Raw genomic sequence first — 19831 nt, 5'->3', positions numbered from 1 at the left:
CAAGGCCAGCCTGGTCTATAAAGTGAGATCCAGGACAGCCAGAGCTGTTACACAGAGAAACCCTGTCTCAAAAAAAGAAAAGGAAGAAAGATAACTGAAGGATTATCTTTTCAAGCTGGGTATGAGAGGTGGAAGCAGGGGGATTAGGCGTTCAAGGGTAGCCTTGGCTGCATGGTGAGTTTGTAGCCAGGCTGGCTGTATGGAACCTGTCTCAAAGTAGAGTATCGTCTTCTATTTTCATTTCTTACCTCATTAAAATCCTGAACTTTAATTGCCTCTTGCTCTTTCATACTGGTGTCTCTTCAGTCTTCCTGTGTTACTGATAACTCGGGCTCTCAGATGGAAATCTCAATCCAAATAAATCACCAGGTTAAATACACGAAAGCGCTACTAAAATACCCTTAAAATAAGCTACATTTGTTCAAGTGAATATTAAATCTTTGTTGTTATTGTGTGTGTGTGCACATGGTGTGGAGGTCAGAGAGCAACTTGTGTGGAGTTTTTCTCCTACCTTTTTGTGGTTCCAGTGGTTGAACTCAGGTCTCCAAGCTTGTACAGCAAGCACCTTTACTCACTGATCCATCTTGCCAGACCCCAAAATAGGCTACATTTCTTTTCTTTTAAAAGACACATTTATTCTTGTTTTATGTGTATGAGTGTTTGCCTTTATGTGTGTACATGCACCACATGAATGCAATGACCTTGGCAACCAGAAGAGGGCATCAGACCTCCTGGAACCCAAATTACAGATGGTTGTCAGGAGCCATTATCATGAGGTATTACAGGCCTCAGGATTGTGCAGTAGGGATTCAGCTGTCATTGATAAAGGTCAACCTATCAGAACCAAGGGTTCTGGTGGAGGACTAAGCTATCACGCAAGGATTGTTGGAGTTATTGCCTTTTGAATAAATTGGCTGTTTCTTGCTACAGACTTCTTGCTGCAGAAGCCATAGCTTATTCTCATATGCTACAAATAAATTGTAATTTATTTCTGACAGTTTAGAAGTGTTTGATCATCTATTGGGCACAATTTCCCCTATGCATTTGGGGTATATTGATAACATCCCCTAGCTATGTGTGAAAACAGTCACACGTCAAAACCTGTTTCCCACAACCAGATCTTTGCTCCTTTCTCCAATGTAAAGGTAGAGGTCTGCCTTCCAGCAGTTATCTTCACTGGCAGGCATTTGGTCAGTGCTAAGTGTCCAGACAAAAGAATCTCATTTGAGACATTCTCAGACACCCAAGGACATAGAATTACAACATGTCTGAATTTGTTGATTCACAGCCTTTAGATAGACAGGGAACAAGTGTGCCCTGGCCTCACCCTGCCACCAGATAGGAAAGTGCTGCCACAAGCTGACCTCGCACTAACAAATTCTTAACATTTCGTACTTACTTTCACCTCAGATTATTAATTAGCTTATTATCTAACCACACTTAGGAATGCAGTATTACACATGGATTCCCTTTCCCCTTCTTAGATTTCCCTAATTGATTTAAGGCCTCTCTCCCTCTCATTTGACCTGTTCCCTTTAAGAGTTCACTGAGGCTTTTACTAGTCCCTCCCTCCTTGAGTCATAAAGAAAGCCTGACAGTCACTGCCTCGTGTAAACTCTTATCGGCCTTTTATGACCCTGAAAGAATTCAAGCCTTGTGACCTTGCTTTGGCCAGAGAATTGCTGATTGTATGTGTATAAAAACTGGAAACTTCAGAGACTCGGGGTAGAATAAAGAGAGAATAGCAGAGAGATCAGAGGCAGAACAATAAAGGACATGGATAGAAAGAGCATGTTGTGAGTAGATTCATTCCCCATCCCTCAGATTAGTTCCTTTGCTGGTTGTAGCCCCTTTGAACTCTGGGAGAAAGCCTTTGAGGCCGGCACTTAAAGACTTTCTGTAGGTTGTGAGCTGCTGTGTGAAAGCTGGGAACTGAGCCTGGGTTCTCTGCAAAAGGAGTCTACTGAGCTGTTGGCTCTCCAGCCCCAAGTGACATTTCTTAGGTATTTTTCTCTGAGACAAACCCCAGGAAGTGTCTTCCGACAAGTTTTACCTTCTTTCTCGGGTTAGATCTACTGTTCATTTTAATTATGGGTGGACTTACTGGTTTGGGCTTTTGCTGTCTGGCAGTGAGCCAAAGGGAACCCACATTAGAAAAGAGCTCTAAAGCATCCTGTTGCATTAATCAAGTTACTCTTTACAGTCCTCGTGTTCAAGGTCCAGAAAACAGGAATAGCAATCTCAAACTGATGAGCTAGAAAGGAGAAGGGATGCTACTTTAAAACATGGATGCAAAAAAAAAAAAAAAACAAAACAAAACAAAACAAAAAAAAACATGGATGCAAAGACTCCAGAGGGAGTTAGATTTCTCCTGACAGAAGTTGGACAAAATGTTGAGAATTGTGCCAATTTATAGCATGGCCTAAAGAGGAGGAAGAATATATTTTTCCCCAAAGCATCTTCTCCCTCGTCATTACTCAACATCCATCCTAGTGAACACTTTCGCATGTCCCCATAAGACACTCTAATGCATTCAACACTCAAGGCAGGCATTCCTTAGCCCCACTCACATGGTGTCTGATGCTTTATTTAATATAAAACAGGGAGACAACTAAACTCTTAGAACTAAGATCACCATACATTTTCCTACTATTAGAATGTCATCCTCAACAAGAACACCAATAGACACACTAACATAGATGAGGGAAAGGTCAGGAGGCCTCAACCCCAGACAAAGAACTACAGGCAACTAAGGAAGGCTTGGAGCAAGAGAAACAGTCTGCCCCAGAGTCACCAACTGGCTATCCAATACCAAGTGGTCAGTCCTGAAAACACACACATACCGGTAACATGGTACAGACCGAGTAGGTTGTATTTATATATTTAAGAATCTCTGTGTGTGTGTGTGTGTGTGTGTGTGTATGTGTGTGTGTGTGTGCATGTGTGTATGTGTGTGTGTGTGCATGTGTGTGTGCGCGTGCGTGCGCATAGCAGCGATTTAAAAAGAGGCCATGAATTTGAAAGAAAGCATGGTGGAGGGGGTGTACATGGGAGGCTTTGGAGGGAGAAAAAGGAAGAAATGATATAATTATAACCTCAATCATTTAAAATAAAAAAAATGCAAGCAAAAAAAAGAGAGAGAGAAAAGAATGTCACGTATTTTAACTTTTTTTTTGAGATGGTCTCACTGTGTAGCTTTCCCTGTCGGATCGCGCTCTGTAGACCAGGCTGGCTTTGCGCTCACAGAGAACTACTTTGCTTGCTTTTGATTCCCAAAGCCAGACTTAAAGGTGTGTGCATCACAACTGGCTATTTTAAGGACAGATTTTTAAAAATGTTTAAGATATTTGGGCATATACCCAAGGAATGCTGAATCATACCACAAAGATACATGCTCAATTATGTTCATAGCAGCATTAATTGTAAATAGTCAGAACCTGGAAACAACCTAGATGCCCGTCAACTGAAGACTGGATTAAGAAAATGTGGTACATATACATAATGGAGTACTACTCAGCAGAGAAAAACAATGACAGCATGAAATTTGCAGGCAAATGGATGGAACTAGAAAATATCATCCTGAGTGAGGTAACCCAAACCCAGAAGGACAAACATGGTGTGTACTCACTCATAAGTGGATACTAGATATAAAGCAAAGGACAATCAGACTGCAAACCACAGAACCAGGGAGGCTACATAGCAAGGGGGACCCTAGGATGACTGTGGCTTATAGTAAGTTTTGGGTTTACTCAATCACTGGGCAAGCTTCAGTGAAACATTTCACTATTAGGATAAGAATTTGTACTGTATCAAGCTAATTATAGAAAAAAATTCCCACATCCAATTTCAGAAAAAATAAAACTATGATACATAAAAAAGTTTAAGATATTTTTGGTTGTGAGCCTAGCCTTTAACGGCTGAGCCAAGATAGCCGGGCGGTGGTGGCGCACGCCTTTAATCCCAGCACTCGGGAGGCAGAGCCAGGCGGATCTCTGTGAGTTCGAGGCCAGCCTGGGCTACCAAGTGAGTTCCAGGAAAGGCACAAAGCTACACAGAGAAACCCTGTCTCGAAAAAACCAAAAAAAAAAAAAAAAAAAAAAAAGTTTAAGATAGCCTTTTCAAATAATATATTTGAAAACTGAATAATAATTTATAATTTATACTTACTTTACAATAACACTATCTGACATAGCTTATTTTATATTTGAAAAATAATATATGTGAAAGCATTTGAACATATTTTACAAATATGTGTGTAAAATTTACCATCACTTATGGCACACTGAATACAGTTATGCATCTGAGCAATTACATACTTATGAGACCAGTGACCAAAGTCTGAAGGTGGAAATGGACGCAAATGATGAGCTCTCTGGTGTCTGAAGGGAGCTCACCTCACCTGTCAGTCAGCAAAAACAAAGGAAAGCCAGGGACTTGTTGCAGGTTGCTCCTTCACAAGGGCCAGTTGCCAAGGACTTTGGGAAACAGTTTAACAGCTCAGAACACAGCACTGTCGATGTTCTGTCTGGGAGGCGGGGCTCACTCCATGCTCCTGAGTGTAGACTGACAAGTAGGTCCTGCTGCGGTCCCCTCTCTCAGTCACAGATGGCTACGGCATTAAAGAGGATGAAACCCTGCCCCCTCACCTCTATGTGGAGTGGTTTCTGTACACATCATTGGGCATGCTACGATGTTAGGTTAGAAGTAATTCCCTATATAAATCTCTATAAATCTCCACGAGAGTTGGTACTGTATAGAAAATGAACTCTAGGACCAGATAAGCCTCTATCAACTCCTGGCCAACTCTTGCTTTGGTCAAATCCCCTAAAGCTCTCAAAAATATGCATATATATACATATATATGTATATATCTGCTTTGAGGACGTCTGCGCCAGGGATCATGCGAGCTACTCTTTGTGAGAGTCTCGTACTCATTGTGGCTCAATAAACATTTAAAGCACCGTGTCCACTGTTATCCTTGACAAATAGCTTGAATTTCTCCTTGACAAAAACCATTCCATGTTTCTACTTTGTGTCTACGGGTAGAGTTTGTGCATGCCACCATCTGTGGAGGTCAGAGGGGAGCTTGTGGGAATTGGTTCTCTCCTTCCACCAAGTGTGTCTTCATGCAGACAGACAGGGACAGTCATCTACTTATTGATGAACCTAATGGCATTTAGAAACGCTATCATGTTTTTAGGTGTCTAAGAAAAGGAAGTAACTTTCCTTTAAAAAGCAAAGAATGACCTGCACATTTTTATCTTCAAGAAAATTCTCCAAGGAAAACCTGCTGCAGGGCACCCAGATGTGAAGGCTTGGTGACAGGTGTGGCGCGGGAACAGGAGCAGGAGCTTTGCTAGTGCTAAGGACCACAGTGACTGGGCTTGAGAGATTCAGGGGCAAAACTCTGGGCTCTGAGGTCAGGCGGAGCTGTGACACCATGGTTTTTTTGTTTGTTTGGTTTTTGAGACAGGGTTTCTCTGTGGAACAGCCCTAGCTGTCCTGGAACTTGCTCTGTAGACCAGGCTGGCCTCAAACTCACAGAAATCTGCCTGCCTCTGCCTTCCAAGTGCTGGGATTAAAGGCCTGCGCCACCACCACCTGGCGGACACCACGGTTTTTACAATTATGAATTTGTGGCCTTGGTTCCCTCAGCCAGGTGAACAATTGCTGCCTCCTGGGATTTCTGTTAGCATTTTGTGAATTCTGTCAACTGAGCATGGTAGCTCACAGCTACAATCCCAGCTTTTGGGAGACTGGGGCAGAAGGGTAGCAAATCGGGGGCCAGCTTGGGCTACAGAGAGAGATCTTGTCTCAAACAGCAATATAATAGGACAAAACAAAACAAAAAAATCCATGATTTATGGCAAATCACCAGTACTCACTACAACACTGTAGATTCCCAAATATTAGCTTCCACATGTATTAAGAAGGGCTTCCCAGAGAAATACAACCAACAGACTTTACACAGACAGACAGACGGAGACAGAGTCTCCCTTCTTTTTTTTTTTTTTTCCATTCACTCCCTTAGTTGATTGGATGAGGCCTACCCACACATGGTTGGCATGCTTCCCTCAGTCTGCAGATTCAAATGTTAACCTATTTTGTGAAGGTTCTCAGACACAGGAGGGATATCTGAAGTCCATTCAGGCTGACATAAAATGAACCTGGCACTATCCTTCCATTTCCTTTTGTCATAAAATACAGTAAGCAGTGGTCAGGAGAGACTGCCCACCTGCAGGCTGAGCATCCATGACAGTGATGGAGGGCGCCAGGCCAAGGTGGAGAAAACAGGCCCGTGGGAAACAACCGTGCTGACCTGCTGGCCGCAGCACTCAGCTCTCTCAGTTCCTCAGCTTAGTGATCCTGGGGTTAATAGCTATTGGGAACCCATCACCTGGCGCCAACCTTAGTTAAGGCAGTTGCGGCCTTTTCTTTGTGAAGGAACTTTGGAGGAAAAAAAAAATCCATTTTCAGTTACCACCCTCCTTCAGGAACTGCCTTAAAAAGTCTTTTAATTCACACAGATCACTGTTCACTGATAATGTTTGATGGGTCTCCCAATGTGACAGACACCAATAATCCCAGCACTCAGGGAGCAGAGGCAGGAGGCTAAATTCAAGGCTAGCCTGGCCTACCTAGTAAGCTCCAGGTCAGCCTGGGCTAGAGAGACCCTCTGCCTCCCCCTCTCCACATATCATATACTATTATCTATATAGTTAGTAATCTATGTAATTATAGGCTATATCTATTAACTGATTGAAGAAGAATGTTTATTTGCAATGATCTTTATAAGTGTGCTCCAGCATGTGGGTGAAGTGTACCTTGTCATTTTTTTTTTTTTTTTTTTTTTGGTTTTTCGAGACAGGGTTTCTCTGTGTAGCTTTGCGCCTTTCCTGGAACTCGCTTTGGAGACCAGGCTGGCCTCGAACTCACAGAGATCCGCCTGGCTCTGCCTCCCGAGTGCTGGGATTAAAGGCGTGCGCCACCACCGCCCGGCGATTTTTTAAGTGCATATCTATTTCAAGTTTCAATAGGGAATGGAAATCTGGTTTACACCATAGTCTAGAAGATGACTGACACACAGATCTACTCAAACCAAACTCGTGAGGCTTAATGCTGAGTACTGAGGAGACTGAGATGGCTTCTGAGCATCTTTTACAGTAAGAGAGATAAAGAAGGTCACGTGATGCTGGGCACAGAGGAAGGCAAATTAGGCAGGTGTAGCTAAGGGTCTTCTCCCAGACCAAGAATTCTATGATACAGAGGGCCACTTCAGGGGATACCTGAGCAAGATGAGGCCTCCCTATCCCTGGGGTTCCCCCACAGGTTATGACTGCGGCAGAACTCTTGGCTAGCTGAGGCTGCCTCAGTTACCACAGAGTCTGAGCCCCACCCTGCTCTGTCATCCACTAGAAGGGATGTTGCACCTGCACCAGATCTGAAGGCTCTACCCACCTGTACCTGCTCTTCATAGATGGTCACCTGTGCTTCCTCAAAACTCCTGGGATTTGAAGTTCATCTTGGGACCTGCCTCCTAGATTAGCCTGCCTCCTATGGATGATGGAACGGATGCTGCCATCACGGTCACCACCATAGACAAAAGAAAATGACTGTATCAGAAATGAAATCATTTTTGTGTTACAGAGGTGGCTCACAGTTAAAAGCATATGTTGCTCTTCCAGAGGATGTGGGTCCAGTTCCCAGCTATCTGCATGGTGGCTCACAACCATCAAGAACTCCAGTTCCAGGGGATCCAACGCTCTCTTCTGACTTCTGTGGGCACCAGACACTCATGGGGTGCACATACATATGTGTAGGCAAGACAAACATACTCATAAAAATGTATACATCTAAAAAGAAATGAAGTGAAAGCACTTCAGCCGTCACCACCAGAGAAGCCTTGAGAAAAACCCTTTTGGCTTGGGGAGCAAACTAGAGTGACCACTCTTCTTCCACGGCCTGATGGATTTATTCTCCACTTCACCTTCACACGGAAGAACAGAGAAAATGGGGCAGAAAGATCAGATACAAAATATTATTATCCACCCATCGGTAGTAGCACATGCCTTTAATCCCAGCACTTGGGAGGCAGAGGCAGATGGATCTCTATGAGTTCAAGGCCAGCCTGGTCTACATAGTGAGCTCCAGGACAGATAGGCTACACAGAGAAATCCTGTCTTGATCAAAGTCCCCCCCACACCCCACCCCAGCAAAAAAAAAAAAAAAAAATTATCCTTCCCAGACATCATAAGAAAGGGCAAATCTGGGCTGGGCGGTGGTGGCGCACGCCTTTAATCCCAGCACTCGGGAGGCAGAGGCAGGTGGATCTCTGTGAGTTCGAGGCCAGCCTGGTCTCCAAAGCGAGTACCAGGAAAGGCGCAAAGCTACACAGAGAAACCCTGTCTTGAAAAAACAAACAAAAAAAAAAAAAAAAAGAAAAAAAAAGAAAGGGCAAATCTGGATAAAATTCTTATTTTTCCTACAACATCTGAGGAAAATGTAATGGAAGGACAGATTTCATAAGAGACTGTGTTCTGCTTTGGCCGGCACTCACATGTGGCTCACAACTGCCTGAACTCCAGCTTCAGGTGATCCAACACTTCTGGTCTCTGTGGGTACCTGTACTCATGTGAGCATACTACACGCAGACACACATAATTAAAAATAAGTCTTTAAAGCCAGGCAGTGGTGGCACACAACTTTAATCCTAGCACTTGTGAGGCAGAGGCAGGTAGATCTCTGAGTTTGAGGCCAGCCTGGTCTACAGAGTGAGTTCCAGGATAGCCAGGACTACACAGAGAATCCCTGTCTCAAAAAACAAAAACAAACAACAACAACAACAAAAGTCTTAAAAAACCTCACAGTGTGCTGAGCAGTTTGTAAGAGGTTTTTAGTACGAACACACGTGTTAGCTGAGTGTGGTGGGGCACACTTGTAATCTCAGCACTTGGGAGACGAAGCAGGAGGAACTGAAGGGAGGGTGTGGGTGTGGATTCGGCCAAAATGGCTGCATGTAGGACTTTCTCAAGCAACAAAAGCAAGGACAAGAAAGTACATGAGAGAAGCAGGACTCAGCCAAGGAGTTCCTTTTTCTTAAACACAATGAGTTGAAATGAAGGGAATTTTTTTTAAATGGAATTGTTAGAGAAGAAAAAGTCCATCTGAAATGAGTAATGCATTGGATGAGATTGAAAATACCATGAACTATATAGAAAAAATAAAATCAACCTGAAGACAGAACAATAGAAACAGCCACACTGAAACAGGTAAAAATGAACAGGGCCTTTGACGCATCACCAGGGGACCCAGCAGCGATGCAGCCAGAGCCACAGAGCGGGAAAACACAGATTTTATCGGAGACAATAGCTACAGCTCTCACATGCTTTGTGGAAACTGTCAGCCCACAGGAATAAAGACTCACATTCTCCCAGGCAGAAGCTTCCCACTCTGCTTCCTGTGGCTGTGACCAAACACTGAGCAAAGATATCAAGGGAAGGAAGGATTCATTTAGCTTACAGGTTCTAGTCTGTCACGGAAGGAAACCAAGGCAGGAACTCAAGCATGAACCTGGAACTGCGGCCACAGAGGAACACTGCTTACTGGCTAGCTGTGCCTGGCTAGCTCAGCCTGTTTTCTCATATATCCACAATCACCTATGGGGGTAGCACTGCCCACAGTGGGCATGGTCCTCTCACATCAATCATTAATTAAGGAAATGCCCCCAACTGACTTGCCCTCAGGCCAATCTGGTGGAGGAAATTCTTCAGCTGAGGGTCCCTCTTCCCAGGTGACTCCAGCTTCTTGTGTGAAATTGACAAAACCCAAGCAGTGCAGGTTTTATTTGCCTAAATGTTTATATTTGTTCTATTATGAAATTAATATTTTATGATTGTCCTTCTGTTTCTTGTTTCCTTTTAAAATATTTTTTAAGATTAAGTATGTGTAAGATTTGTGCATTGCAAGACGCAAAACATGGCAGAGAAGACTGACATCAGGAGACGACACCTCCATAGTTTCGAGGATTCAATATTGTTAAAAGGTAAGGTTTCCTCAAGCTTATGTGAACAGTGCATGCCATGCCATCAAACCCCTCACAGGTGTTTATGTCAAAACTGAACGTGGAAATGGTGAAGAACTGTATTAACCCATACAACTTAGAAAAAAAGCCCAAAGTTGGAGCTGTGGTACTTTCTAGTTTAAGACTTATAACAAAGCCACAGCATGTAACTGTTTTAAAAACAGACACTTGGAGCCGGGCGGTGGTGGCGCACGCCTTTAATCCCAGCACTCGGGAGGCAGAGCCAGGCGGATCTCTGTGAGTTCAAGGCCAGCCTGGGCTACCAAGTGAGTTCCAGGAAAGGCGCAAAGCTACACAGAGAAACCCTGTCTCGAAAAACCAAAAAAAAAAAAAAAAAAAAAAACAGACACTTGGATGAGTGGGACAGAGTCCAGTCGAAGACCCAAACAACTGACTCTTCGTTTGTTTGTTTGTTTTGTTTTTGTTTTTGGAGACAGGGCTTCTCTTTGTAGTTCTGGCTGTTCTGTAACTCACCCTGTAGACCAGCCTGGCCTCAAACTTGGAGATCCACCTGTCTCTGCCTCTGGGGTGCTGGGATTAAAGGCATGTGCCATCACTGCCTGTGGGTTTTTTTTTAAAAAAACTTTTTAATTTTATGTGTTCTGCTTGCATGCACGTCTGTGCACCACACGCCTGCAGTGCCTGAAGAAGTCAGAAGAGGGCATCAGAATCCCTGGGACTGGAGTTACAGCAGGTTGTGAGCGGCCATGTGGATGTTGGGGATTGATCCTGGGGTCTCTGGAAGAGCAGCCAGTGTTCTTAACCACTGAGTCATCTCTCCAACCCTTACAATTGATTTTTGACAAAAGTGACAATGTAATTCAAGAAAGAAATAGTTATTTTCAACAACTGCTTCTGGGAAAACTAGATGCACTTTAGGAAATGAACAAGCCTTAACCCTTTCATCACTGCATAAACAAAAAATTATCTTTAATAGATCATAAACCTAAATGTGTATGCTAGAACTATAAGACATTTATTAGAAAGGATAAGAATCACTTTGTGGGGGACCTGTAGGGCCCTGGCCCCCGTTTTGGGTAACTGTTGCCTTGCTTGCTGACCTTGACCTTGATATCCTCCCTATGCTAATTCCCTGCCGGGTTCCACTCTCCTAAATGCTTAAGGGAAGTTCCTTGTCTGTGTATCCTGCATAATGGGCGTTAACAGCTTAGATGCAAGATTGTAAAACATCAGTATCGAACTTCTGCCCTCTGGGGTTCTCCCCTTGTGTTGTAAGCCTGTATTTAAGACCTTTTCCCTCCTTCAATACATAGCATTTGGCATTAAATTAAAAAAAAAAAAAAGAATCACTTTGTGACCACTGAGCAGACAAAAATAATGTAGACATGCTGGATCCCATCACAAAATTGTAAAACTCTTATGAGTCGACCTTTATCTAATTGTTTAAACTTCTACTCTTCATAAAACCCTGGTGAGAAAACAGAGGTGAGGCTGGAAAGATGGCTACACAATCACCCGGACTGGAGTGCGGATCCCAGCACCTGTGTAACAAGTCAGAAGTTCCACACACGCCTGTAATCCCAGCTCCCGGGGGAACAGGGGCAGAAGCATCACTGGGGCTTGCTGGCTTTCAGCCTGGCGGAGAAAACAGGAGTGCTACGTTCAGGGAGAGAGCCTGCCTCAAAAGAATATCTATGTTCAGGGAGAGACCCTGCTTCAAAGGAATAGGCAGGGGTGATACTTAAGACACCTGGCCTCCATGCTTGCAGAGGCATGTACATCTCTGGCAGACAAGTGTGTGCATACATACAGAGACACAAATAAATAATTAATTAATTAAATCTTTAAAAAAAGAAAATGGGGGCTAGCTCGATGGTTAGGAGCACTTGTGCTGAGCATTGGTGGCGCACACTTTTAATCCCTGCCCTCAGGAGGCAGAGGCAGGCTGATCACCAAGTTCAAGGCCAGCAAGTTCCAGGACAGCCAAGGATACACAGAGAAACCCTATCTTGGAAAAAAAGAAACAAACAAAAGAGCACTTGCTGCTCTTGCAAAGGACCTAGTTCAGTTCCTTTTAATTTCATTGTGTGTGATAATGTCCCACATTTCCTTTCAAATTTGTCAACTGACACAGGTTATTTCTATCCTTGGGATGTTGTAAATAATGCTGCTATGAACGTGAAGGTAGAAATACATATCTGAGTCCTTGCTTTTAATGTACACCTGGAAGCACCATTACCAGAGCACATTAATGCTATGGTTAGTGCTCTCAGGATTTCCATACTGTCTCCAACAGTGGCTATCACACTGCTGTTGGAGGTACATCACCACAAGCATGGTGTCTTAGGGTTCCTATTGATATAATAAAATGCTATGACCAAAAGTAACTTAGGGAGGAAAGAGTTTATTTTGCCTAAACTTCCAGGTAACATTGAGTGAAGTCAGAGTAAGAACTCAAGGCAGGAACTTGGAGGCAGGAGCTGATGCAGAGGCCGTGGAGGGGTGCTGCTTACTGGCTTGCCTCCCATGGCTTGTTCAGCCTGCTTTCTTATAGCACCCAGAACTACCAGTCCAGGATTGGCACTGCCCACAGTGAACTGGGCCCTCCCACATCAATTATCAATCAAGGAAATGTACCACAGGCTTGCCCATAGGTCAACTGGGTGAGGGCATTTTCTAAATTGAGGTTCCATGTTCCAAAATGACTCTAGGTTGACATACCACCAGTCAGCACAAGCAGCAATGCACAGTGTTCTAATCCTTCTGGTCTCAACGGCATGTCATTCCTTGTTGTCTTAATAACAATTATCCCAATGGGTATTTGTTGTGGAATATTTGTTTGTGCCTTGTGAAGATGTGTCACTGTGATTGGTTCAATAAAGAGCTGAATGGTCAATGGCTAGGCAGGAGAGAATAGGTGGGACTTCCAGGCAAAGAGAGGAACTCAAGCTGGTTGAGGAAAAGCCTAAGCTAAGGCCAAGCTTTCATAATTAAAAGTCTCCATGTCATTATCAGTGAGCTGGTGGCCCAAAGGAAAGTCCAAATGCAGGTTTTTTTTAACTTTTAAAACAAAGTTTCTTGAGTACTTTGCACTATTTTCAATACTATAAATATGGTTATGAAATTAATACAATCTGAAGCTGGAGATACTACATATGAAAGTATATATTAAAAATCAGGGGTTGGGGATTTAGCTCAGTGGTAGAGCACTTGCCTAACAAGCACAAGGCCCTGGGTTCGGTCCTCAGCTCAAACAAAACAAAACAAACAAACAAACAAAAAAAGCAAACTAATAGACTGCCAAGAAGAAATGGTTAAAAAAAAATACAACTGTGAATGCCATATTAATAATCACAAATTTTTACAAAATAAAAGTAATGTTTTTATTTGGTGACTGTGTTAACTGGTGAGATAGCTCAGAAGTTAAGAGCACTTGCTGCTCTGCCAGAGGGACCTGCATTCAGTTCCGAGCACCCACATGACAGTGTATAATGATCTTTATGCAGTGGATCTGACGCCCCTTCTGGCCTCCTTGGGTACTACATGTATACGATCCACAGCCATACATACATATGGGCAAAACATCCATACATATAAAAACAACAAAACAAGTAAACAAACCTGACATTTATACAGCAGCAGTGATGCTACTGTTCAGAACAAGGACTTAAAATGAAATCTAAGGGCTGGAGAGATGGCTCAGAGGTTAAGAGCACTGACTGTTCTTCCAGAGGTCCTGAGTTCAATTCCCAGCAACCACATGGTGGCTCTCAACCATCTGTAATGAGATCTGGCGCCCTCTTCTGTATATATAATAAACAAATAAATCTTAAAAAAAAAAATGAAACCTAAGCACTGACGGGTTAAAGCACACTGGGTGAGAACACACCACCTCTGTACCTTGACGCCCAACAATTGTTAGAACAAGTTCTCCGAAAGGACCAACTTAGAGCACGCTCACACCGCTGGTTGCTATTGGAGACACATTAAGTAAACTCCAGGAACTAAAGCACACTTACCATTTCTCCAAGCACCTTTTTCTCAGAGTCAAGCGATCGCACCCGGTTTCTCAAAGCCAGAATTTCCTCGTCTAGCCTCTGGTTATGTTCTCTTGCTTTCTGTAAGTCAGTTGCATCTAAACAGAGAAGAAGGCGGTTACTACTTGGGTCACAGTTTTCCTTTGGGAGGCACTCGCTCTAAACACTCATGAGTGCCAGGCTACTGCATTCCACGTATGTGGTTGTCTGCGTATGTGGCTGTCGTCTGCACAGGAGAGCCACCAACACCGCCATACCCTCCCAGCTACTGTAACGGAACAGAAGGCTTTGTATTTCTCACTCAAGACTTTTTGAGTGTAGAGTTTCCGGAAATACGGGGTTCTGGGAACACGAACCATTTCTTTATTTTCTGTGTGTTTGAGTGTGGTGCATGCATGTCAGAGGATAACTTGGCATCGGGTCTCTCCTTTAACCGTATGGGTCCTGGGAACTGAACTCAGGTCATCAGGTGTGATGGCCTTTAACCCACTGAGCCATCTCAATGGCTCTGGAGCTGAAATTTTAGCTGGGTGTAAATTTTTTTTAAAGCCCTGACATATTCTTTTTTTTTCATGACACTTGCTGTTTTATTTATTTATTTATATTTTATGTGCATTGGTGGGTTTTTTTAAAGATCTATTTATTTATTATGTATACAGTGTCCTGCCTACATGCATGTCTGCAGTCCAGAAGAGGACACCAGATCTCATTACAAATGGTTGTGAGCCACCATGTGGTTGCTGGGAATTGAACTTCCAACCTCTGGAAGAGCAGTCAGTGCTCTTAACCTCTGAGCCATCTCTCCAGCCCATGCATTGGTGTTTTGCCTGCATATATGTCTGTGTGAGGGTGTCGGGTATCCTGGGTCCTCCACTTAGCAGTCTTATTAACAGCATTGAGGCGTTCACTAAATAGTCACTAACCAGTCCATTCTTGGTGAGTGCATTCAATTTGACCACCTGACAAGCTGCTTCCCACTCTCTGCCCTTTCCAAGTATTTCTGCGTTAATCTGGGATGTTTGATAGCACCTGGTTTTGGTGTATAGTAATGCTGGTCACTTAAAGTTTGGGAATTCTTCTCTCTTCTTTGACCTTTTGGAAGTTATAAAACCAGTATTACTTATTCCTAACATATGTGTTAGATTCATTTGTGAAGCTGCCCGACTGTGGAACTCTCTTTATAGAAGATTTCTAACGATTCAGTTTAATGCATTTAGGATCCCTCCCTCTTCCTCCATCCTCCCTTCCCCCTCCTCTTCCTCTGACATGGTCTTATTAGGTAGCCCTGGCTGTCTTGGAAGTCACAGCATAGACCAGGCTGGCCTGAAACTTGCATCAGTTCTCCTGCCTCTGCCTCCTGAATGTTGTTTTATTTAATATTGTGTGTGAGTGTGTGTACAGGCATGTGCCTGCCTGTGTCACTGCAGGAGTGCAGGGGAGGGGCAGCTTTTTAGCAGTCAGTTCTCTCCTTCCACCTTGTTCTGAGCAGGCTCTCTTCTTGTCTCTGCTACAGTACTGTGCACTGCTCCACAAGCTTTCCACAAGATTACAGATGTGCACCACTGCATCTTTTTAATTGTTAGTTGGGTTCGGGGACTTCTGTGGCAAGCACTTTACCTGCTGAGCCATCTCCTTGGTCCTTAACTCTCTCTCTCTCTCTCTCTCTCTCTCTCTCTCTCTCTCTCTCTCTCTCTCTCTCTCTCTCTCTCTCTCTCTCTCTCTCTTGAGACAGGGTCTAATTATGTAGCTCTGGCTGGGCTGGAACTTGCCCAGCCAGAGCTACATAATTAGACCAGACTGGCCTTGAACTCACAAAGACCCACCTGACTCTGCCTCCTGAGTGCTGGGATGAAGGGTATGTGCCACCGCCCTTATCTGGTCCTCAGCTCTATTTTAATAGCTTCTCCCTTCTGCTTGGTTCAGATTTCATTCACTCTTCTTATTCTGAAATTTTAGATTGCCTTGTGCCTTACATGATCTCTGGTGTAAACATTAAGTACCATGAGATTCCCTCAAGCCACTGATTTAGCCCTCAAACCACTGATTTGGCCCTCAAGCCACTGATTTGGCCCTCAAACCACTGATTTGGCCCTCAAGCCACTGATTTGGCAGTATTGCACAAACACTGATAATGTCATCTTTCCATTTTCGTCAATTCAAAGTATTTTCTAGTATCTCTTGTGACTTTGTCTCCAACACTAGAGGCTCTTTGGAAGCATCCTCTTTACTTTTTAAATATTTGGGAACTTTTTCCAGTATACTCCTGTCCCGGATTTCTAGTTTAATCCCATGTGATTGGAGAGGTGACTTGTCTGATCCTCTCTTGGCAAACATTTCATGGGTGTATGAAAAGTATGTGCTTTCTAGTGTTTTCTGTAAGTACCACCCAGGACTTCTGGCTGTAGCACCTCTAAATCTTCTGCAGCCTTACTGGTTTTATGAGTTACCTGACCTATGAGTTGCCATAAGCACTTTTGAGTTCACAATCATATTCCTATATTTTGAAAGGAAGAAATAACTAATTTTGGAATTATTTAAAATGGATAAAAACATTCCGTAAATCATTTCTGTTGTGACCATTGAAATATCCAAATTTTGCAATAGCTGGTAGCAGTGTCAGATTAAGTCATTCAACACCATTCCAAGCCTCTTGGCTTTCCGGTGGACAAAGGAGTGAGGTATTGCTGTGTGGACTGCAAGGGCCCTTGGCTTCAGTGGTCTCCGTACAGTCCGAGTTCTTTGTCCTGGTGACAGGTTTTGGAATCGGACATATAAGGATTCACACATCAGCTGTGATAGTTTTGTAGTTAATGAATAACTCAGTTAACCTTGCCGCGGCTCAGCATCCTGATCTACGAGATGGGGATAATCCTATTCAGTACCTGACTTGTTAGGAGGATTAAAGGTAATCTCGGAAAGCTCCTGGCAGAGCAGCTGCTGCTCCGTAGGCAGCGAGTGAGTGTGACGTCGGCAGCGAGTGACGGGTCGGCAGCGAGTGACGTCGGCAGCGAGTGACGTCAGCAACGAGTGACGTCGGCAGCTCGTGTCGGCAGCTGCACCAGCAGGAGCAGCCATGGCTGCGTGAGTGGTACTTGTGATTTTCATCAGTAAAAACATTTTAAAGACTTGTTATTTTATTTCTGTGTGAGTGCCTGTGTGTCTGTGTACATGTGTGCGAGTGTCCACATAAGCCAGGCGAGGGTGCCAAATCCCCTGGAGCTGGAGTTACAGGTGGTGGTGAGTTGCCCAACATGGGTGCTACAACCAAACTCAGGTCCTCCGCAAGAGCCTTAAGTGTTAACCATGGAGCCTCCCACCTCTTCGGCTCCTAAATAATATCTTACACTACACATATTGTGTCATTGTGTGATCTATTGTCACTACATATGCTAACGACTCACCACTTTCTTTCAGTTTTACTAGAATATTTTTCAATTTTTCAGTTTCCAGTCGAGCATTCTCAAGTGCATCATCTAAAATAAAACAAAAAGAAAACAAATGTACAAAAAAGTAAATGAGCAGCCGGAGAGATGGCTCAGCAGTTAAGAACACTGGTCATTCCTCCAGAGGACTCAGGTTCAAGTCCTACAGCCCACATGGCAACTGTCTGTAAGTTCAGACCCAGGGGATCAGACTCTCTCTTCTGGCCTCCTCAGGCAGAGCACATTTGGGGTGCACAGACAGACATCAGGCAAGCATTCATACACATAAACATAAATACCCCCTGTGGTGGTTTGAATAGGAATGGCCTCCGATAGACTCATGTGTTTGAGTGCTTGGCCCATAGGGAGTGGCACTATTAGGAGGTGTGGCCTTGTTGGAGTGGGGGTGGCCTTGTTGGAGTAGGTGTGGCCTTGTTGGAGTGGGGGTGGCCTTGTTGGAGTAGGTGTGGCCTTGTTGGAGGAAGTGTGTCACTGTGGAGGCCGGCTTTAAACTCTCATATCCTCAGGCTAGGCCTAGTGTGGCAGTCTCCTTCTGTTGCCTGCAGATCAAGATGTAGAACTCTCAGCTCCTTCTCCAGCACCACGTCTGCCTATATGCTGTGATGCTTCCCCTCATGACAGATAACGGACTAAACCTCTGAATTGTAAGCCAGCCCTAATTAAATGTTTTCTAAGAATTGCCATGGTCATGGTGTCCCTTCATAGCAACAGAAACCCTAACTAAGACATTCCCCCCAAAGCAAATCAGCTAGGCATTGTGGTACACCCATCTAATCCCAGCATCAGGCAGATCTCTATTAGCTACATATAAAGACCCCGTATCAAAACAACAACAAAAAAACCCAAAGAAGTAAATGACTCATATAACAATAAAATTTCATACCTTTTTTTCTCTTTGAACATCATCCTTTGAGTCTGTACAGAAATGTAACCTATCTGGAAGCTTTCCTGGGTGCCCTTCTAGTGTTCCTACTGAATCCCATATTTATTCCATTGACCTCTGATCTCAAACGTTTCCTAATTATTCTCTCTTCTTATTTATTTATATTACTTATTTATTTAGGTATTTCAAGACAGGGTTTTTCTGTGTAACAGTCCTAGCTGTCCTGGAATTTGCTTTGTAGACCAGGCTGCACTCTAACTCAGAGATCCACCTGCCTCTGCTTCCCAGGTGCTGGAATTAAAGGCATGTGCCATCACTCCGGGCTCTTACCATTCTCTTATAAGATTACCTGCTGAAGGGCTTGGATCACTGAGGTTACAAGGGTAGCTGAATGTTTAAAGCATGCACAAAACAGTCGTGCCTCACTTAAGGATGGGGGAGTGTGTTCTGAGAAACTGTTGCGAGGTAATTTTATCAGTGTATAAACATCATAAGGTATACTTGATAGTAAGGTGGCTACAGTGTTATTTGGTGATTTAATTTTATGGAACCACTGTTGGACAGAGTAGCTGACCCACCTCCAGTAAGCAAGTGAGACAAGCAACAGAAAAGTAGAGCAATCTGCTCAGTGCCGAGGGAGATAAATAGCACGGCGGGGCTGCACACCCAGGGCTGTTTTCTCTGCCCCAGAGGTGGGATGGTTTCTGTGTCACTAAAACAAGTTTTCCACGGAACTCCTTGGTGGAAGAAGGGCAAGCAGAGGAACCGCAGGTGGAAAGAATGTTTGAGAAAGAGAGCAGCATGAGTAACGGAGAGAAAGCAGGAGAGACACGGGACTTCCGGGAGCTACAGGGATCCAGAGCCGCATGGGTTGGCAGAGCAAAGGGTCGGGGCAAGTGTGGCATGTGTGCTGTAGAACGACAGAAAAGCCTTGCTTGCTCCCCCAACTTGAAGTGAATCGGGGTTTCCAAAATGTTAAGAAGTTCTGAGGTACTCCAGATATTCAGAAAACAGTTGGCTTTCATTTTAAAAACTGCGCTGTGGATGCAGTGGTAACACATACCTATAATCCTAGCACCAGGAGGTGGAGGCAGGAGGATTCTGAGTTTGAAGCTAGCCTAGCCTACATGGTGAGCCTGATGCTAGCCAAGGCTACATAGTAAGACCCTGTCTCAAAAATAAAATCTAGCTGAGTGTGGTGGCACATGCCTTTAGTCCCAGCACTTGGGAGGCAGAGACAGGGGGATCTTTGTGAGTTCGAGGCCAGCCTGGACTACAGAGTGAGTTCCAGGACAGGCTCCAAAAGCTACAGAGAAACCCTGTCTCAAAAATAAATAAATAAATAAATAAATAAATAAATAAATAAAATCTACTTTTAGAAGGACACAGCCAAATATAGTTTGCCCAATTTAAAAATTAACGGAGA

The 19831-nt window shown here is 43.9% G+C and overlaps 1 protein-coding gene and 1 long non-coding RNA gene across 12 annotated transcripts in view; one reads left to right on the top strand and one right to left on the bottom strand.

The window, feature by feature from the left end:
* LOC128095989 (uncharacterized) overlaps positions 1-17459 on the top strand; it is a 38614-nt gene extending 21155 nt beyond the window's left edge. Inside the window, exons 2-3 of the long non-coding RNA XR_008213497.1 lie at positions 9935-10042; positions 16834-17459. This is a non-coding gene — a long non-coding RNA (uncharacterized LOC128095989). The remainder of the gene's footprint in view (positions 1-9934; positions 10043-16833) is intronic.
* Ccdc30 (coiled-coil domain containing 30) overlaps positions 1-19831 on the bottom strand; it is a 96421-nt gene that overhangs the window by 60970 nt on the left and 15620 nt on the right. For 10 of the 11 annotated variants that reach the window (XM_052715001.1, XM_052715007.1, XM_052715002.1 and 7 more), the window contains exons 4-5: positions 17481-17552; positions 14062-14177 (exon numbers count right to left, since the gene is read on the bottom strand). In XM_052715001.1, the coding sequence (XP_052570961.1) occupies positions 14062-14177; positions 17481-17552 (188 nt within the window). Of the gene's footprint in view, positions 1-248; positions 348-14061; positions 14178-17480; positions 17553-19831 lie in introns of all 11 variants that reach the window. The other variant, XM_052715010.1, reaches the window with a different exon arrangement.

Source organism: Peromyscus californicus, unplaced genomic scaffold (genome assembly GCF_007827085.1).
Source record: "Peromyscus californicus insignis strain IS unplaced genomic scaffold, ASM782708v3 Scaffold_5__1_contigs__length_169319896, whole genome shotgun sequence".
NCBI lineage: Eukaryota > Metazoa > Chordata > Mammalia > Rodentia > Cricetidae > Peromyscus > Peromyscus californicus.
The sequence above is the reverse complement of the archived record's forward strand: the minus strand, read 5'-3'. Positions and strand labels throughout refer to the sequence as shown.